Source organism: Apodemus sylvaticus, chromosome 8 (assembly GCF_947179515.1).
Source record: "Apodemus sylvaticus chromosome 8, mApoSyl1.1, whole genome shotgun sequence".
Lineage (NCBI taxonomy): Eukaryota > Metazoa > Chordata > Mammalia > Rodentia > Muridae > Apodemus > Apodemus sylvaticus.
Genome location: NC_067479.1, coordinates 67,641,315 through 67,663,294, shown reverse-complemented (window position 1 = coordinate 67,663,294; position 21,980 = coordinate 67,641,315). Strand labels below are relative to the sequence as shown.

General features: G+C 43.2%; 1 protein-coding gene and 1 pseudogene across 1 annotated transcript in view; both read right to left on the bottom strand.

The window, feature by feature from the left end:
- Atp8a2 (ATPase phospholipid transporting 8A2) overlaps positions 1 to 21,980 on the bottom strand; it is a 427,564-nt gene that overhangs the window by 135,773 nt on the left and 269,811 nt on the right. The window contains exons 27-29 of the mRNA XM_052190506.1: positions 13,984 to 14,058; positions 6,005 to 6,127; positions 3,435 to 3,513 (exon numbers count right to left, since the gene is read on the bottom strand). Coding sequence (XP_052046466.1) covers positions 3,435 to 3,513; positions 6,005 to 6,127; positions 13,984 to 14,058 — 277 coding nt within the window. The remainder of the gene's footprint in view (positions 1 to 3,434; positions 3,514 to 6,004; positions 6,128 to 13,983; positions 14,059 to 21,980) is intronic.
- On the bottom strand, positions 11,777 to 12,258 carry LOC127690933 (60S ribosomal protein L23a-like; annotated as a pseudogene).

Here is a 21,980-nt window from a genome sequence, read left to right as displayed (position 1 = left end):
GTAAATCAGATGTCCTAGAGCTGGAGTTATAGGTGAAAGAAGGAAGTAAGGAAGGAAAGAAGGAAGGAAGGAAGAAGGAAAGAAGGAAGGAGGAAGGAGAGAAAGAAGGAGGAAGGAGAGAAGGAAGGAAGGAAGGAGAGAAGGAGAGGGAGAAAAAAGGTTCACCTGTATTTAGGATATTATATTACTTTCTGGATTTTTACCATTGACATGCTACCAAATAAAATGGAGCACACAGACAGATATGCAAGAAGACACATTCCAGCTTGGGGTAGGAGAGTTATGCCTTAAGATTTTGCTTATGAACAAGTTATGACTGTATTATAGGGAAACACAGAATATGGTAAGAACATAAACTGCTGGTATAGAATGTGTGTGTGTGTGTGTGTGTGTGCGTGCGCATGCATGCGTGTCTGTCTGTCTGTTCAAGCCTAGGTATGGCCCCCTTAAAGGTAGTAATAACCCACATGCCATGGATTCTTGAGCGCTGTGCTCAATTATGTTCTATTTACTTGAGATAGTTATTTCTACTATGTTCTAGAATTTTCCATGCTTGAATCTAACTCTCCTCACTAGAGTATAAATTCAAAAGGTAAGACCTCCAGCCTACATTGTACATTTATCTTTATTTTGTAAAATTACATCTATTATCCATTCTGTGTGTATGTGGAATGTGCCCCACAGCATACAGAGGTCAGAGTGAAAATGGTGGGAGTCAGTTTTCTTCTTCTCCCATGTGGGTTCATGGGACTGCAGCCTGATGGCGCCTTTTTCTGCTGGGGCATCTTGTTGGCCCCTACATTTATCTTCCACCCATGAACTCTAGCACAGTGCTTCTCAAGTCATGAAAACATGAATGCATATGGGCTTCTTTCTGCATCCAACTAAGTAGGAAACTTTACAAGTGAGTTCAAAAACAGCCATTCAACTTGTTAGATCAAGAGGAACAAAGGTGGCCTCTATGCCAATGTACCTAATATCTGTCATTTATTTCCCTCCAACACTTCAGCTTATAGGCTGCTTGCAACACTGCTAACAGAAAACTCTTATGCTAAATGAGACAGATGATGAGGATGCTGTGACAACAAATGGGAATGAATCCCCGTGTCCTGATACTTGTCTGTTAGGCAAACAGTGGCACTGAGTGGAAGAGATAAAACAAAACTGTAAATTCACTTGTTGACATCTACTAAAAGTGTATACATGTCAACTTTGAAGCATGGGCCACATTTGGGGAATGAACGATTTGAATGCTGGAATCCAGGCAAACTGTAGCAATGCTTTTTGAAATTGTGCAAATAGTGAAGAGATTTAAATTGCTTGCTTTGAAAAAGGAAGTCTCAAAAAAGCCAGCCTGGTATAAATTCTGTTGTGTAGTTACTAAAGTTCACTCTTATGAAGAGTGTTTGAAAGAAAAGGAGCAAGCTGAGAAAGAATAAAATACAAAATATATGAGAAAAAATAAAAATACAAAATATCTCCCACAGTCAGGACCCATGGTTCCAGGAATCAAGGGATAGAAAAGGGAATAGTTCCATTTACTATCACTTCTAGTGACCCAAAAACTGGGAAAGTTTTTGCTTCCTGTCCCCACAACCTTAAGTTCTGGTTCCAGAGTGTGAAATGCTTCTGCCAGGAGCCACAACAAACATTCTATTAAACTGGAAACTCAGACTTTCCCCTGGTCATTTTGGGCTTCTAATATCCTTAACCCAACATTCTAAGAAAGGAATAACAGTGTTAGGAGGGGTGATAGATCCAGATTACCATGGGGAAATTGGATTGCCTCTCCACAATGGAGGTAAGAAGGATTATGTCTGGAGTGCAGGAGATCCTTTAGGGTATCTTTTAGTATCACCATTACTAATTAAAGTCAATGGGAAGCTACAACGGCTTAATCCAAGCAGGATGACAAAGGGCACAGACCCATCTGGAATGAATGTGTGGGTCACTCCTCCAGGAATAGAGTCAATCAAAGCTTCAGAAGGTAGAGCTGGAGAGGTGACACAAGCCCTTTGGAGGAGCCCAGAAGATCATGTGTGGGTCCTATACATTGGAATAAGAAGCAGTGAAGCTGAAATTGACTTGGAGGCCTCAAGATGATTCCAGAGCCATGGGATACCTGCCGAGGAAAGCTGCAAACAGGGAGTGGAACCAGCCCAGGAGAAAGAACTTTGTTGCAGTCAACAAAGATGAAAAAGGAGTGGAGATCTGACTTTGACATCAGACATGGAGATGCAAGTTTGGAGTTTGCCCAGCTGGTTTCCTATCTTGCTTTGGAGATTGATTGGATGAATCCCAGAAGAGACTTTGAACTTTGGACTTTTAACATTGTTGAGACTGCTGGGGACTTTGTAAGTTGGACGAAATGTATTTTGCCGTATGCTGTGTTTAGGTACGGCCCATAGACTCATGTGATTGAACAAGCCAATGGGAGCCAGGGAGTGGATGTGATGATTTTTATATTCTTTGCTCAGGGACTGTGTGGCCTTGTTGGAGTAGGTGTGTCACTGCGGGTTTAGATTTTAATACTTTTGTCCTAGCTGCCTGGAAGCCAGTCTTCTCTTATCTGCCTTCAGATGAAGATCTATAACTCTCAGCTCCTCCTACACCATGCTTGCCTGGACACTGTCATGCCCCACCTTGATGATAATGGACTGAACCTCCGAAGCTAAGTCAATTAAAAGTTGTCATTATAAGAGTTGCCTTGGTCATGGTATCTGTTCACAGCAGTAAAACCCTATCTAAGATTGTTTTCATCAAAAAGTGTGAACTAACACAGGCTGTCCTTGTGCAGCAGGAGTAAGGCCAACCTGGAGTATGTGACTTTAAAAGTGTGTGTCAAGGAAAAGCCCTCAGAAAACATGGAATGGCATTAGATTTATAATACCCGAGTGACTGTGCACACAGACACCAGAGACTTGAAGCAAAAGCTTAATTAAGTAACTGAGGATTTTAAACTCATGGGCAAGAGACATAAATGTTCCCTCAAGGTTGGAGACTCAGTTATCATGAACTGAGCATGGAGGTCCTAGTGTTTATCTTATAATTTCAAAGAAAAGGCAGGACGCATAGGACTTGCATGCTGGAACTGGAAACAAGCTCTTGTTGTGGGGCAGGTCTGTGTTCCCAGTCTTCATTCTCATGTTGCACACACTGGGGAGAATGGTGTACATACTGGCCTTGCAGGTGGCTAACCTTGCTGATGCTGACATCATGAAGGGACTACCTAGGCTGGAGAGATGGCTCAGCAGTTAAGAGCACTGATGGCTCTTCTGAAGGCCCTGAGTTCAAATCCCAGCAACCACACAGCACAACCATCCATAATGAGATCTGACACCCTCTCCTGGTGTGTCTGAAGACAACTACAGTGTACTTACATATAATAAATAAATAAATAAATAAATAAATAAATAAATAAAGGGACTACCTACCATGCTCCAGCGCTTTCATAGGAACCCAGAAGAGGATGAGGGAGTGGACCAAGGCATTGATACAGTGACCCCAGAAAACCTGCCGGAAGAGAAATCAGGAGTCAGAGGGTTGGGGCTCAGGGTCTTTGCGTGTAACCTGCAATAGGTGAGGCATTGTGAAGGCTCCTGGTGTGGGCTGGGGCCTTCTGCAGGGGACATTGTTAGTCCTAATTTAAAACGCATACAGAGAGGGGGGTGGGGGAGAGGGAGAGATGGAGAGAGGGAGAGAGGGAGAAGGAGAGAGAGAGGATGCTCTCCAGATAATTTTTCTTTCCTACAAACCTCTATACGCCTGTATGGGAATGACACAGAATCCTTCCTCATGTGAAGACTGCTGAGCTGCAATGTGTGAGTGTTCCTCACTGCAAGAGTTCACCTCACAATCGCTCAGGAAAAAGGGGCTCAGGCTAAAACTGGATAGCAAGAAACTAAAATTTTGTTCATTTAGAAAACATAAAAACGCATTCTGTATATAAATTTCCTTTTTCCTCCTTAATGTCTTAAATTGCCTCTTGCTCATTTTCCTCCTGTCACCTTTGAGGTCAATGCCACACTCTAAAATAATTCTCTTTGGAGGCTGGCAAAGTGGCTCAATGGCGGAAGGTGGCCTGTCATCAAGTCTGAGGAACCGAGTTCAGTCCCCGGACTCACAGAGCAGAAAGAGAGAACTGAGGTCTAAGTGCTGCCCTCTGACCTCCACCCACACACAATGGCATAGCACCCCCCTCTCAGCACACTAAAAAAGTGAATAAGTGAATAATGAATAAATAAATAAATGAAGTGAAAATGTCACTTTTAATGTTTGCAATGTTAAAGAAAAGGGCACAGAGTTCTTTTCGTTCTAAATGACAGTGTCATGAGCATTTCCATGTTTTTAAAAGTTATTTTTTTGAACCCAGACCATGCATGTTCTGGGCTACTCTACCCCAACCCAGCCCCATTCAGTATTCTATTTAACTACAAGGATGCTTGTAAATCCAGGTGAAACTTCTCCAGCAGTCGACAGGTAGTTCTGGGGAATGTCACGAAGGTGGTTCAACAGCGGTTAGGGGCAGAACACAGCTAAAGACACGCTAACATAAGGCCCGTTTACCTACTGTCAGCTAACTATGATGACTGGGCCCAGAGGCCGGCCTCGTGTGCTGGGAAATGCTGTGACAAGGCTCCATAACCTCAGCTCTATGTGCTCACTTGTGCCCACCCCCTTTCCTGACCCCTCCTCTAAAACACAGAACCGAGCAACCCGCTAGGTGTCTGCAGGAGGCTGAGGTCCACCCAGTTCTTCTGTTTTTAGTGTGGGTTCAACTTTCTGCTTCCCTGTCACCCTGACAGAGGCAACAGCAGAGCACAGACTTGACTTGTGAAAGCGGTGTGGAGAAGAAGCCTCTAACTGCCCGCTAAGAGACTCGGGAAACAGCGGCTGATCAGGTCAGTCACCGTGTGTGGAAGACGGCAGAGCCAACGGGATGCTTTTTATTTTATCCCTTCCTGGATCTGCCTATTAAACATGCCCAAGGACGAGGCAGCCATGACAGTTAATGATCAGCCACATCTGCTTGGGAACAGCCCGCCGAGCTGGTTCATTGCAGCTTTGCACCCCGCCTACACACCGCGCCATGGCTACATCCCACACCGCGCCACACCGCATCCCACACCGCGCCACGGCAGGTGTCGGCTCACATCCTCCCTCCTCTTCAGGGGAGACCCGTGGCTGCCCTTCAGACAGTAGCACCCAACTGCACTGCCACTGTTAGCATGCATGGGACAGAGCCCTGTATGACGGGCCCATTTTGGTATTCCAGACTGTTCCATCTGTTTTATAGATGGTCCAGCCTCCATCTGGGTCTCCTCAGGATAATCTATTCAGGTTGAACATCTCTGATCTGAAGGCACCAAATCCTGAATACTCCAAAATCCAAAACTTGTTGAGCATTTGTTCAATATTTAGACTTGACACCATCTCCAAAACGTATTATACATGCTAGTATTCCAAATTCTACCCTTGCCCTGAAAAGGCCTCTAAAATAGGAAATATTTTGAGTTCTAAGAAAATGAAAGGACCTTAGTTTGAATGCTCTGCACATGTAAAAATCAGAACTAACTGGGCATGCCTATAAACCTGGCACTGGGTGTCGGGGAGAGGCAGGCAGATGAGAGCTCTCAGGACAGGAAGCCTAAGTAGTGAGCTTCAGGCTCCGGGAAAGACCCTGTCTCAAAAAATACCGCGGAGAAAGACAGATAGAGACACCCAATATTTTCCTCTGGCCTCTGCATGCGCCTGCATGTGTGTGCATTCCCTCCACAAATGTGCATATACCTCACACACAAAGTTAAAACCAGTAAATCAGGCTTGTAGCTGGCTGGACTTGAGGGAAGTATTTCTGCATCACAGGGCCGGCCGGATATGAAGGGGCTCAGCCAATGCCCTCTGTCAAACACCACTTACCTCACAGCCAGGTGATCAGAGCTGAAAGAGAAGGAGGGCTATGCCTTCCATAGGTGATAGTTGTTTCTCCACAGCATTTCCTTACCTTAGTGTTGAAGCCTTCTGCGTTCTGAGTGATTCTGTAAAGCTGTGGGAACCTGAGCATGCTCTCCTGAGTACAAGACCTCTCGAAAATCCCCAGAGTGAAGGGCGGCAATGCCGTGAAGATCTGTACAGAGACAATGAGCCCTTAATCAGAGCCTGTCTGCTTCCCACTGTGCCAAGGTTTCAGCTCGGCCAGTGATGACTTAACTTTCACAGTCAAGTCCAAACCTGAGGCTGCACAAACATCAGCCTGCAAACATCCTCCAAACAGAACAAAAGAAATAAACAAGTCACTTCTTTTAAACTCTTAATCCATGTGAATGAATGCACGGACCGCTAAAAACATAAATTCCTGATGAGCTAAGAACTCATTGGTGACCAGCTGCCCTCCTGTTGTAGAACTTGCCATAACTGTGTACTACACTTAGCTCCTGGGAGCAGCAGGTTTCCTGCTGATGCTGGCTGCATGAGTTGTAACCTTCGACTCCCTCCCTCCTCAGGTTTTAGGAGGCACTAGCAGTCCATCCATTTACTCACTCAAGGGCAGGGCACGCTGAATGAGATGGGGGCAGACACTGTGTGGAACGCTGAGAATTTGGACACTTCTTCAGAGAGGAAGAAAGGCCAGAAAGCTTCTGAGGCCCCATGTCTCCTGCAGAGGAGGTGACCTGTGACCACAGTGGGACACAAATGCAGCATGTGAAGTGTGGGGGCTTGGCAAGGTTGCTTGGAGAGAAGGTCATGGCACCATTGAGCAAAGGGACTCTGCATCAGCGCATGGGTCTTGCAGAGCATGGGACCGATAGGATTTGCAAGATGATGCTGACTGTGGACAATGGGTGCTTCTGGGACCTCCTTTGAGAACAGCACCCTTCTAAAACTCTCAGGAATTGACAACGTGTTTTGGGGGAAGCCTGCTGCTCACAAAGGACGCGGTTGGCTGAGGACACAGTACAAAGAAGAAAGGAGCCCACAGAAATCATCTCCGGGCACTGGAGGCAGAGGGAGTGCCTTTGAGGTGTGAACTTTCACCTGTTTTCCTCAGGGTCAGCTGGGACCAAGCTTCTGTGTTGCAAAATAAAGCTGGATGCTGAAGATAGGTCTGGCAGCAATGTGCCATTTCACTTCGGGGCACCTGTGGCCCATGGGTCACTCTCTCACTCGGTTCTAGCAAGTTCAAAGAGACTGGCTCATAATTTATCCTCTGCTTGGATGGAATCCATATCCACAAAGCCAGCCAGCTCTGCAGCCATGGGATCTAACAATCCCCGCTAAGAGAATTCTAAACCCACACCAGCTACTTGGAGACTGAGAACTGAGCAGTGAAATGCCCTTTCCCCCCCCCCTTTCCCCCCTTTCCCCCCTCTCCCCCTTCCCCCCTTTCTCCCCCTTTCCCCCTTTCCCCCCTTTCCCCCTTTCCCCCCCTTTCCCCCCTTTACCCTCTTTTCCCCCCTTTCCCCCCTTTCCCAAGGAGAAAGGAGAAAGGAGGAGAGGCCAAGGACTGTCTCTGGAGCTCTGCATGCATTTTGGGCGCCTGCTTTCATCTCTGCTCTTCGGCATCAGGCCATGCATCGAGCGTATACCAGCTTGGACCCAGCTAGCTTTTTCTTTTTCTCTTTTGGTTGAATCTCAATGTCCTCCAAGCCCTCTTTACCCCTCATCACCAGCAAGCTGTGCCATACATCCTTTAAGTATACTGCACTCACCTATGTACACTGGTTGGGGAATCATAGTTTTGTTGTTGATGCTTTTTTTTTTTTTCAACAAAACGGAGGTGTTACTTACACACATTTATCTTCATACTTGTTTTGCTAAACAATAAATCACAGAAAGTCCCACAAACCCCTTGGATTTAACACTAATGTGGTCTTTTTAGTGTTCTCTAGTGTTCACATAACAACTCACAGTAGGGATGTGCCATAGTTGAGTTATTAATCCATCCATATTCATTTTGATTCTACCTTTCTTTTTGTTACCTCATCCATGTATCAAACATCCATACTAGGGTACAACATATGCTTTGCTTTTTCCCATGGGCCTAAGCTGCTGGGCATAAAAGAAAACATGTAGTTTTAATTTTATATGTTGTTGCCTGCTTGCGTTCTAAAAAGGGTTCCAATCTTTTATATTTCCCTCTGCAAAGAACAAGAGTGACCTTTTGCCAGCTTTCCTATCTGTGGTGGTTTTATTCGGTATTTATTATTCTCTCGTTCGAAAAAGTCAGATATTAACTCTTTTACATGTCCCTGTGTACCAGGGAGTCTACACATGTCGACCATCTGGATCCGATACTTCGAGCAAGATTTAGTTAGGTCCCCTTTCTGCTTTCCATGCATGGTTATGTTTCTGAGAGTTCTTTGAGTCCCTAGTTCTTTGGGTCTTTAAGTTGTGCTCATTGCCTATTAGATTTTTTTTTCCAAAAATGGCTTCCTTTGCAACCTAAAGGCGTTTAAAAAGTGGTTGAAACCAGCTTTGACCGTCGACTTGTTGACAGTTTTCCCACCCCGAGCTTATGCATACTTTTTAGGATCGTGTTAGGGGAGTCTCATGGTTTTATTTTTCCCATTTGGAATTTATTTTCCTATGGGGTATAAGCTAAAAATTCACTTTTCCCCCACAGATAATGAGCCAGATGTGAAAACACAATTAATTCACACTTTGCCATGAAGTTTTTAAAAAGTCACTATTAAGGTTTATTAGACTCCGATGTATTGTTCTAGACTCTGAAAATGGAACCCAACTCTATAGTCTCTGACTCTGTGTCCATAAGGAATATACTGCTCTTGATGGTGATTTCGGGGCTAGTCTGATAGTAAAACTCTACAACCTCTTCTAAATGTGTTTTGCATAGCTGGTTTCAAGAACTCCTTTATTTCACTTACAGGGTAACACAGTTCCTCCTGTGCCCCTCAAGCCTGTTTGCATCAGGTAAATGTATATATTAACTTATGAAGTGATGACTTGGTAATGTTTTCCCATATTTAAATAAAACAGTACACTTCCTATCTAAATCCTAGTTTTAAGTCTTTATTTCTTTGTTCTTTTTTAGTGGTGCTGGAGATACTGCACGGTGGGCATTACCACCAAATGGAATCCCCAGCCCTGTTTTTATTTTACTGTTGAATACTGAGACAGGTCTTAAGAAGCTGCCTGGTCCAGCCTTGAACTCACTCCACAGCACAGGTAGAATGAACTTAAGATCCTCCTGCCTCAGCCTTGCAGTAGCCAGGATTACACAAGGTTCTAGGAAATCCAAGTGATTTTCAATCTTTCATTAAGACTTGGGATTTTTTTGATACATATACTATAAAATTACAACTATGTAATTTTTAATGTAAAAACACGTGAGAGACAATCATACAATGTGACCTGGCTGGTCCCCAATCTTGAGCCCAAATGGTTCTCCCTGCCTCAGCCTCATATGAAGCTGGGACTTGGGCACGTGCCACTCTGCCCAGCCGCAGATGTGTTTAATTGTTTTCTGAAAGGAGTTCTCATATTTTTTCAGTATTTAGGAGCCCATTGGTAGACTTTAAAATAGAAATACTGATTACTAGAACAGAAAAAATGTCTTATCTGAGTCTTCTGTGATTCTCTATTTCTAGTACTTTCTGTTGGTTTCTTCTGGGTTTTCTGGATAAACAATCATATATGATCATATACACCTATTATAAATTTTAAGTTTTAAATTAGGCACAATTAAGATTAACAGTGATAACTATTAATAAAAGAGAGCTGTCATAATAATATGCTACCATGAAAATAATTAAAACTTAAGGTTTTTTTCCCCTGGTATTTTACTTTAAAACTTATTTTTTGAGATTAGAATTACATCATTTCCCCTTTCTCTTTCATCATTCCAATCCAAAAATCCTCCCAATGACCATTCTTTTAGATTTTAGATTTATGATCTCTTTTTTAAATTGTTGATATGCATGTATGTGTGTGTGTCTGTGTATTCTTAAATACAACCTGCTTAGTCTGTATAATGTTACTTGTATACATATGTTTGCAGGGCTGACCATTGGTATCAGATATCTCAATGGAATGCTGTTCCCTGGGAAAGACCATTTCTCTGGGTCTCAATGTTCCTTATTGCTTGTAGTTCTATGTGTGGGGTGAGGCCCCATGAGCTGCAGTAGTGGCATACATCTCTCTAATTGGACTTAAGGCTAACTCAACATGACAGACATCATGCCTTGTACTTAACCTAGCCAACTACCCAGGGATAGTGAGGTTATGGATCTTGGAGGAGAACCTACAACAGCCAACTTACTAAACCAGCATAATCTAAATACTTATTCCATAAGTAAGTGCATTCTTCACCCTTCATCAAGGAAACTTCTTTTTGCAGTAGATAGAGACCAGTATAGAAATCCACAACTAACCACAACGTACAGTTGTGGAGTCCAGTTCCAATGACTATACAAAACACTTCTGTATCAAAGGCTCAGGGAATAGTCATGAAGAGGGACAGAAAGACAGTAAGAGTCAGAGGATCAGAGAGGTTTCCGTGAGACTGTGTCTTAGTAATGCCAACACTACACCCATAAGGTCTTAGCAACATGGGAATCTTACTTCTGAGAGGCTCAGTCTGTAGCTGACTGGAGAAACAGAAGCCTCAGAAAGTGATATCACAGGCAGGCAACTAATGTAATGAGAATCTAATGTGACATAGTTAGCTCCGTCTTTAAGGACAAGCAAAATCTAGTCTGTTTCATTCTGTTTAACAGGGTGTGGCAAACTGAAGAACAAGGAATTACATTAGCTGCCTGAGGAATCAAACATTAAAGAATAATGGTGTAGGATGAGAAAAGGAAAGAAAGAAATACTGTAAATGTTTTTACATCTCACAGATTGCCCCTTATAGAAAGTCTCTGGCTCTGGACTGGAACCGAGTTGCATAATAGGACATTATTGGGACAATAGCAACAAAATTAATTATGGATTCCCAAATTTACAAAACAGAGCTATGCTCAGGTTTTCCAATTTAATCATTACACTTCACGGAAGTGGAGAGAGAGAGAGAGAGAGAGAGAGAGAGAGAGAGAGAGAGAGAGAGAGAGAGAGAGAGAGAGTTTGTGTGTGTGTGTATGTGTGTGTGAAGCATGTGTCTTTACACGTATAGATGAGCACATGCTTGGAGAGAGACAGCAAATGAAAGCAAAGTATTAATAATCAAGTAATCCAAATGAAGGACAGCTAGAAGAGTTCTTTGGGTTTCTTTTTGTAATTTTTCTTTAATTTCATTTTTTTCATATTCCTCACCAAAATAATTGCCATGGAAGAACTCTAGTATAATTTGCATACGATCTAAGTGTGTTTTCCACAAAGTTCATGGCTAAAGACTTGGTCTTCAGTGTGAGGGTGCTGGGGTGGTTGAACCTTTAAGAGGTACGACCTAATGCAAGGTGATTAGGGAAGAAACTCACCAGGGTTGAACAAGTAGTGCTGGCCAGTCTTGGACTTTTGGCTTCCTAGACTGTGATCAGCTAAACCTGTTTTCTCTATAAAGTGTTCAGCCTTTGATATTTTGTTATGGTACCCACAAATGAATAATATACCTTCATGTTCTCAAAAGGTTTGGGGCTTCTAGTGTGAGAGATTCTAGGACTCCTGGTCTCCTGCAAAGAGAAACACCTTTCCTACCGTATCCCCAGTACCACCCAGCACCCCCAGTACTACAGCATGCCCAGCACCTCCCAGCATACCCTTGCACCTTTATAATGTTCCAGTACCCACTTTTGTAATGTGAAAAAAGTGTACTAGCTATATGGACTCAGTTTAGATGATCCCAATCTTGTTGGCAACATCTAGAGCATCATAATCAGGAGCCAAGTGAACCTATGCTGCCTTCTTCTCGCCGTCAGGCCTTATCAGGGTGTTGACTTTGGCCACATCGATGTCATAGAGTTTCTTCACGGCCTGTTTGATCTGCTGCTTGTTGGCCTTGACATCCACAATGAACACAAGCATGTTGCTGTCTTCTATCTCCTTCATGGCTGACTCTGTGGTCAGGGGGAATTTGATGATGGCACAGTGGTCAAGCTTGTTTCTCCTGGGTGTGCTCTCTCAGGGATGTTTGGGCTGCCTCCAGAGCCACAGGGTCCTCCTGGTTTGGGCCACCAGAAGGTGAGTGATGTGATCTTCTTTCTGTGGCGGTGGACACTTTTCAGTCTTCTTAGCTTTCAAGACCTTCACTTTAGCTTTGGCTTTGGGAGGGGCAGGAAATTCCTTCTTCACTTTTGGTGCCATCTTGGAGAAAAGGCTCCAGCACCTTTAATACCTATTCTACAGACTCTGGTAATCCATGGTCATTTCACCTCAGAATTGACTTCTCTGGTACAGAGTCCTCTTCTTTATTGGTGGGGCACTGTATACACAAAACATACTCCCAGCCATATACATTAAAGGTCACAGTGGTTCTTAACCTTTCATGAACACAGCAATCTCCAGGAGCATTCTCTTAAAAGGATGCCTATCTCTGAGGCACTCTCTATTGAGTGACTGTGGGCCTCGGGAATCTTCATTTTTCAAAAACAAGCCCTTGCTTTTCTTTCCTGTGAGTGGACTGCGGCCCTTGCTTTGATCAACTTCATGCTTCAGCCTATCCCAGCTCATTTGATTACTCCATTACATAACATTTCTTGGGTTAACTTGAATTTCCTAGGGTTACCCAGAGCTAAGAAAACCATCTTGCCCTAAAGACCTGGGCATGAAAATTGGGCTAAATCCAACTTATGCAGTATGGTGACATTCATCCTAGGCATTCCTCAACTCTAAAGCACAGCTTCCAGGAGATCGGCTTCATGGTTGAGTTAGGTGTGCTGACGGGTTTCTATATTGCTTCCGGTCCTAGATTTTCTAGTTATCCCCAGTCCCTCCTCAGGGAGGACATAGAAGCAAGGCCCTTGAGCCATATGTTTGGGGGAGATAGTTAGAGGAGATTCTTAGCACATTAATTCAGCTTTTCTCTCTCTCCTGTTCACCTTTTAGTGGATCTGGACAAGCAGGAAACACACTCTGCAGTGGGCCATACAGCCAACTAACTTATCAAAACCAGAACTTAGTCTTGCCAGAGTCTGAGCCCATATACCTGATCCTCTTCACCTAAAAGTCATATAAACACGTCACACTGTGTGTGCCCAGGTCACACTGTGTGTTCAGCATGTTATAGCCAATATGGCAGCTACTGAGAAAAGTGCACTGCGGGATGTGAGTTCAGAGCCAGAAATGCACACAGTACCGTGAGATGGTTGAGCCACACTCCCACCATTATACACCTCCCCGGAGCAGCTACTTCAGAGGTTAAACTTCATGAGCTGCAAGAAGCTAGAACTGGTGCTCCAAGCAGTAGGAGAAAGCAACTCAAGAGATGAATCTCTACAGTGACTCACAGATGAGTAGCTATGGCACTTAGCAATGACTGCCACTTTGGTTTAGTTTGTTTTTCTCTAAAGAGAAGGGGAACAATAAAACTAGGCATTTTAGATTATAGTTTCTACTTGGTTTTGACTTTTGGATGTATTCATCAATTAATTATTTAAAAAACCCTCAGAATTCAAAGACATTCTTCCAAAAAGGGCAAAAATCTCACTAGGTCATATATTCATGGTTCATATCTATGTTTAAGAATTCAGAAGTTATGTTACAAAATGGATTGAGTTTAGATGCAGGACAGAAATTTTTCCTTGAAAATGTTGCAGAGACATTTAGCAAGGGGCTAGCTAGAGTCCATTACTAAGATATATGGGTTAATAATTTCATGGGGCTACTCAAGAATGATCTGCTATGATTGAAACCATGTGTGGAGAGTTTGGGCTTCTGCAGGATGTGTGGCAGCAACAAAGGCCCTAAAGATATATTTGTGCTGCCTGCTAAGTACACAGATGATTGGCTTAGATACACTTCCCAGACATACACAGTAAAGGAATGCCCCTGAAGTCCTCCACGCTATCAGACAGGAAGGGGAATGCTTACCACATTGTACAGGCCGATGCACCAGCGCTCAAATAAAATCTGCCCAGAAAATCCATTAACGAAGGCGAACCAAAGCTGGAAGAGAACAAAGTTCGTCAAGTTTTATATCAATATTGACCTAAATGTTTCCCCTCACTGGAGAAGTAGCTGGGAATGTGGACCACCAGCTGGACACAGCTGTAGAGGGAGACTGCATGCTAGCAGTGTGACAGTTGTCCTTTCAAGGAATATAAATTTCCAATATCATAAATATCAGTATCTTAAGGAAAATTTATATTAAGGCTGCATCAACTTTGAGAGGTTATAGACACCATGTTTACAAGGAAATGAACTTATACCAAATACGTTCTGTGTTAACACTTTTTAATTGACTGAAAGAATCTTAACTTCATGCATTTCCCCCCATAAAGTTGATTTGATAGCTATGGTGTCTCTTTGTAGATAAAGATTATAAATAATAAAAATCCATGAAACTCTTTTGTTGGTCATGTGTGTTTTTAGTTGACAAAATATTTACTTCCTTGACTGGCTGCCCTCCACGTCAAGCACAGGCCAACACACAATGATAAGAAACAAGCATGCTCAAATCATCTTTTATGGTAGCATAAGAAACTGAATTAACTGGACAGATCATTCTCAAGAGGATCTGGTCAGTAAACACATGAGAAAAAACAGCAACTTCAGCCTTCAGGGATATACAAATTAAACTATAATTCCATCTTAATCAGAATGATATCAAGAAAGCAAATGGCAACTATAGTATTTTGAATAAGAATGGCCCCATAGGCTCATATAGTGACTGCTTAGTCATCACAGAGTGGCACTGCTTCAAAAGGACTAAGGTGTGGCTTCGTTGGAGGAAGTGTGTCACTGGGGGTAGGCTTTGAGTGTTCAAAAGCCCAAGCCAGGCTCAGAGTCTCTCTCTTCCTGCTGTCTATGGGTCTGCATGTAGAACTCTCAGCTGCTTCTCCAGCACCATGCTTGCCTGCCTGCCTGCATTCTTCCATGCTTCCTGCTACGATGATAATGGACTAAACCTCTGGAACTAAAAGCAAGCCCTAGTTAAATGTTTTCCTTTATAAGAGTTGTCTTGGTCATGGTAACTCCACAGCAACAGAACATGGACTAAAACAAGAAGCAATCAACGCTGATGAGGATTGGTCGTTCCGTAGAAAACTCAGGATGCATGGAGACCCACTGTGCTATCACAGGAGTCCTCCCCCAAGAGGAAGCAAAGGCAGCAAGATCTGTAACAGGTGAGCAGTGGAAAAGAATCAAAATTCCATGAGAAAGCATCCTGGGACAACTGTGACACTTCTTCCCCAAGGACCTAAAAATAAAAAAAAATCAACAGAGCATGGATGACGGCAACAACAACAAAAACCTCACACAGGACTGGGACCAGCCAAAAAGGAAAAGTCTAAGATTCTCAGTGAGCCTGCAGGATCTATGAAATGTGACTTTTCTTTGATAACATTAAATTTGTAAGACAACAAAGAAGGTATTGAATAGGAAAAGGCTGATGCTAAGAGACTAAAGACACAGAAATGGAAACAAAAACAAACTGATATTGATAAAAAACAGCCAGGGATTGATGGGGTAGGCTTTAAAAAAATGTGTGATGGGGCCGGAGATGGGACAGTGATTAAAGGTACTTGGCAAAGGACCCAAATTTGGCTGCCAGTCTTCATGTCGGGCTGCACACAACCACCTGTAACTCTAGGTCCAGGCCCTTTCCTGGCCTCTGTAAGCATGTATATACACTTGTGGACACACACACACACACACCTATATAGAAATAATAAAAATAAATATTTAAAAAAACAATATTATGAAAAGGATTAAAGATACCTTAAGAGAAAGAGAAACCTTTAAAAATGACAAAAATAAATAACAAAACCATTTTTAATCTATTTAATTTTCAGACGTGTTTGGAAGCAGGTTACATATGTGGTGGTCAGAGGACAGTTTGATAGAGGTGGTTCTCTCCTTCTACCATGTGGGTGCCTGGACAGAATTTAGAACTTCTACCATGTGGGTGAGTCTTGGCAGAAAGTACCTTTACTGCTAAATTATTTTTCTGAGCCACAGAATTTTTAAGGTATATCAAAACAATAAAAAGTATTAAAAAATTTCTAAAACCTCACTGTGCAAATGAAAAGATGGATCCTCTGTCTTGGGAAAGGGAACAGCAGATAGAAGTGGATCAGTCAACATTCAAGTAGGCTGACACAGGAGTTAATGTGTTTATTTATTTACTGACTACAGTGGCTGGCGTCCTTCCAGCCCACAGCCACGTGCCTGTGGAGTATATGCTCTATGTCACTGATTTCATCCCCAGCTTCATTCAATTTTGAAATGCTATAAAATTAATCCAATATATTCAACGAGAGAGCCGTCCAAAGGAAGCCATGAAGCCGGCTCCCTGCTTCCCTCCAGTGGGACCTCAGAACAGAGGCTGGTGGCTAAAGTTTAGAAGTGTCGGTGGAGCAGCGGCGTGACAAGGACTTTAGCAAGCCAGCAAAGCTAAAGACAAATCAAAGCCTGACAATGCAAAGAGATGAGGGGGTGGTACTGTATGTGTGTTACACTGGTTAAAGTTCAGGACACACAGCAGATGCCAAACCTGAAACATGTATTACATACAAGAGGGAGAGTTTTAAAGGTATGAGAGAAAGCATTAGGAAAATAAAGCCAAATTCCTAACTTTGTCTTACAAGTCAGCAGGATCAGACCTACCCTGCTCCTTCCCTATCTTTTCTTTCCCGTTTCCTCCTTCCTTCCTTTCTTCCTTCCTTCCTTCCTTCCTTCCTTCCTTCCTTCCTTCCTTCCTTCCTTCCTTCCTTCCTCCCTCCCTCCCTCCCTCCCTCCCTCTCTCTCTCTCTCTCTCTCTCTCTCTTTCTCTCTCTCTCTCTCTCTGCCCCCAGCTCCCCCCTCCCCCAGATACAGGGTTTCTCTGTGTAGCCCTGGCTGTCCTGGAACTTGCTCTGTAGACCAGGCTGGCCTTGAACTCATAGAAGTCTGCCTGTCTCTGTCTCCCAAGTGTTGGAATCAAGGTATGTGCCATCACTGTCTGGCTTGGAATTTCATTTTTAATTAAACAAGCCCCTCCCCTGCCCAAGGTTATCATCTTTTACAAACCTAGTGGACACAGACAGACATCTGACAAGGTGAAGGACTAGCTGCTCGCACTGTTGCCAAGTGTTAGAAGCACTTTCCTTTGACTTGAGGATTTCACTTAGTTATTTAAATCTTACAGCTTTAGTCACGTGGCACTCAACATAAAAATATAAAAGTGCTTGCTTTGACATTATCTGAAACATAGAACCTGCACACACTGTATAATGGCTGCTATACAATACCCATTTGTTTAAATAAGCACAATAATCCATCTTGAAGAGCTATACAAAGCCATATGCATCGGCTGTCATAAAAAAAGCTCCCAGATGCATCAAGGAAAAGAAAAATCAAGTTGCAAAACAGGGAAGTTTGGAAAGTCCCGTGCTTCAGAATTTGGGGGTCAGCTGGACTACCCAGCCAAGACTCTACCCACTCAAAAAGACAAACCCAGCAACAAAACAAAACAAACCTTCAAAACAATAACAAAATCTAAACCTAAACTTAAGACCCTCCCCCCTAACCCAGCAAAGCCCACATCCAAAGGTCATGGCTACAAAGCATAGGTATAAACTCTATATGTGGTTGTCATCTCCCGAAAGTTCTGAGTAGCAAGGGGAGGCTCACATATGCCTTTCTCGAAGTGCTTTGAGCTTTCAAAACATCCGTGTTTTGTTTATATAACTGAGGCAGTTTCCAACTAGGGAGAGTTACCGAGGAGGAGACATTTCACGGTGTATGGAGAGCTTCATGGTCACCTCCTGATGGAGGATGATGCTAATTGTCACGGAGTGGTCGGGAGGTCAAGGAGCCTGTTTAACCCCTTTATACCACCCAGGAAGGCCCCCCAACAATGACCTCACTTGACCCCAACTGTCCATAACACATTGTGGAAAAACCCTGGGTGTATTAGGCTAGCTTGGTGTGCCAAACTGGGACTATGTGGTCACTGTCTGAACAGGACGGGGCTCAGAAAGCTTCATCCCTTAAAATAATAACAATCTACCTGCAGCCACGCAGCTGTAACCATGGCCGAGCCTTACCGGGCCAGTGTAGCACTGGGAATGAATTCAGCAATTTCATATGGTTAAGCCTACAAACAGCCATCTGTTATAAAAATAAATTATTGAAGAGTTGTTTTAAAGAGCTAGGACAAACTTAGTATGTCCAAGACACCTGCATCGGTAAAAATTCCTAATAAGGGAAAAACATTTTTAAGAGAGTTCTTGTCTTTTTGTCTGGATTGACAGTGATGTGTCCGTGAAGCCTCCGTGGCCACTTCAGAGCAGGAACTTTGACATCCCGCCCCCTCCACAGCTCTCCCTAAAGCAGCTGCTGTCCACAGCTCAGCTGGCACAGACCTGGCTCCTCACAGTCTGGATGTGTTTATCCTCATTTTTATCATTTGCAGGTGCTGCTGGGGTCTGACAAGTGTAAACAAACTCATTCTTAACCTTTCATCTGCATTCCAATCACCAGTCCATCGCTGGTGATTAGACCTTTTTATTTGATTGGAATTTTTTTTTTTTTTTGGTAGAGGAAAATGAAACCCAAAATACACAAAACAAATTGTCTCGTCTCCTCCTTCAGTCCACCTTGTAATTTCAAACCCCATGAGCTGTTTGTTTCTTCCCCTTTAAAAATTCAAACTTGATTTCATTTTGGCAAGATTTCCATAGGTAGAGGGAAGCGTATGGAAATGTAGTGTATTTTTAAACATTTATATCAACAGACTTAGTTTTTATTTTATTTACTTGTGAGACAGGTACACGATGCCTCTCTGACACACTATAAAGTCAGGCTTCCACACCACTTAGTCATATACAAATGTTAATTCATATATAAAAGGCAGCACCACCCAATTCCTGAACACCAAGGTCATTTTTGGTGGGCCACTGGCTCTCGCATTTGTAGACCAAACTCCACCCTCAGTGCAAACAGATGGTCTGTCTCCTGGCCCCGAAGCTCTCAGTGTCTGCTGGCCACTGTGCTTTACCCTTCTGGATTAATGGGAGAAAAGATTGCTCTGCTTTAACTTTCTTGTTAACCAGGAATGCTCTTAAATGAACCGAGCCAAAGCCCAGAGCTGGGCAGCCTCAGACGTGGTGGGTTGGTGGGAGGCCTGCCAAGCACTGCCGCTTGCCAAGCTCCTGGGGTTTGGGTCCTCAAACATAGGGCTGTTATGAGCAAACTGACCCAAACTTATTAAATGGCTTTTCCTTCTCGGAGAAAGCTCCTTCTTTGCTCTAACTCCTGCCTGACTGCCAAAGGCACAGTAACTGTCGGCTGGGCTGACTGTACAGGCTCCTGTCTGGAGGGGCGACTGCATTGCTCAACCTCAGTGGGTCACACTGCTCTGGGTCGCCGCCAGCAACCAATGTGTTGGCCTGGGGAATGGGGTGGCCTGTCCTTCTAGGGGCCTGGAAGAGAACAGAAGGGGTAAGAGTCCTATAGAGAATAAGGAGCTAAATTAGCCAGCTGATTACTCACTGAGGAAATCAACGGCAGCATGATCCAGTGGTTTGCACATCAACTCTGAGACAATGAACTGGGATTAAAAACACCACATTCAGAGACAGACTGCTGCGTACCCCTGCCCCGCCCCCATTTAACCTGATAGTATGAATTAAGAGAAAAACAAAGAAACAAAAACAAACCCCAAATATATTCTTTTTCTAAAATTCTGTTTCTAGAAATTAATTTTCCATTGATAAAAGCACTGGTTTATAAAAACGCTGCCTTGTACAGTGTTGCTGGCAGTGGGTGACAGGATGAAGGCACAGGAGCTGAGACCCTTTGTGAGCAGATCCTTGCTGTGTATGACATGTGAGGTCAAGGCTGTGGAGTCGGCTCTCACTTCACAGCTTATGTGCGGTCTTCAGGACTCCTTGGCAAACACGTTGCCCACGGATCCATCTCTTCAGCCCTGACACTAAAGCTCTTAGGTGGAGTTCAGGTGACTGCAGCAGATCTATGAATTATTAAGCAGTTCAAAAACATGGATGGAAAACTAAGGGGAAAAGGGAAAGATGCATACAGAGGAGGGGGTATGAGACATGACGGGGGTAGGGGGTCGATGGACTCTAGAAGCTTCCTTGCAGGTGATGTTCTGTGTGATAGGTTATATGACTGAGAAGCCAAAATGAAACAGAGACTGTGAAAGATGATTGGGGAACCAAACAGAGCCCTGTCTTAACTCTGGAAGAGTTTCCTCCCCCTTAGCCAGGGAAAACATGGGAGCAAACACTGCAACCCCATAGAACAAGTAAACAATAAGAAGGGAGTGCAGTGTGTGGGATCCAGATTCTGTAAGAGCACATGACACAGTGCTCTTACATGTATTTGAATTGAGAGCACGAGAGGCTGACCCCTCTGACCTCCTGCTGACCTCAGAGCAGAAGCAGAGGCAGTTAGGGGTAATACTATTTAGGCCACCATTTTTATCACAGCACACAAGAGAGACTTCAACGTTTGAAAATGGCATAGACGAAAACCTCTGTGTACCCATTATACTCACCTTTCTCTTAGCCTATCACACTTATTTATTTATTTTGCATTTTCTGGCTACTCCAATATGGCCAAACGTCATATGGGTTTTATTCATGATAGCATACTTCAGAGCTGGCTCAGTGCTGGAAAATAGTGGTGATGAATGCGCACAGACTGCTAGTCCTTCAAGTGAGCACCTGATAGGTTCATCTTAATTCTTCACTGTTTCCTGAGAATGGATTCTTACTTTCTGAGTGGATCCCTATCTGAGTTTTTCAAAGGAAAGAAGGACTATGAGGATGCCTTGTAACATCCTTGTAATATGCCGAGGCCTTGCAATAGCCCGGATGGATCAGCCCACTTGAATTTCATTGCCACCCTAAGAACTCCTGTTCCCACCTCACAGTGAGAAAATCTGAACACAGAGAAGACAAGGCACCAGGTCTACACGAAATCGACCCTCAAAGGCCACAGGTATCAACAGTAAACTATGCATTTCAAATAAGTGATTTTTAAAACACTTAAATTAAGGCAATTAAATATCAAATCTGTATCTATGACTAATCTGCTGCGGATACTTTAAGACTGTAATATCAACAAAACACTTCCAAAATGGAAAACTTATTGAGAAAAAAACCTCAGACTCTCCTCAAATGTCAAGTCAAAGGAGAAGAGGGCCCTTATGGTTTGGGAAGCAGGCTACAAAAGCCTTCCTCACCACTCTAGTTTGAAATATTGCCTGTGGGGTATGGTGCCACAGGCCATTAATCCCAGTACTTGGGAGGCAGAGACAGGCAGATTTTCTGTGAGTTCGAGGACAGTCTGGTCTACAGAGAGAGAGTTCCATGACAGCCAGGGCTACATGGAGAAACCCTGTGTGGAAAAATCGAAAACCAAAAACCAAAAGAAAAAAAAAGAAAGAAAGAAAGAAAAAAAGGAAATATTTCCTAGTAATATTCTGAGCTAACATACTCCAATCTTTTTCTAGCATGGTTGAATCTGGCCCAGCAGACAGTCAAAAGCAATATTTATTATCCAAATTCCTCAAATAAAAACATGCATATGAACGCTCTTATTTAAAAGGACTAGAATCTGAAGTTGAGAAGGCATAGAGTAAAACAAATAAATTATCATGTCAAATGCATATAGTGTATGCCATGTGACTACAGATTTTATTTCTTTTTTGTTGTTCCTTTCCATTCAAACTTCAGATGACTCAACAAGTTGACTGTTGTGGCCCAAAGCCACAAAGTTAGCAAAGGGAAGTCTGGTAAACATTTTTAAAAGTGTCTTTAATTACTAATTTCTAAGTACTATGAAATGCCTCTGTTTCTACATAATTACACGGTTAGACTGTTAAACTATAGAATATCAGGTAAATATGAAGTCGT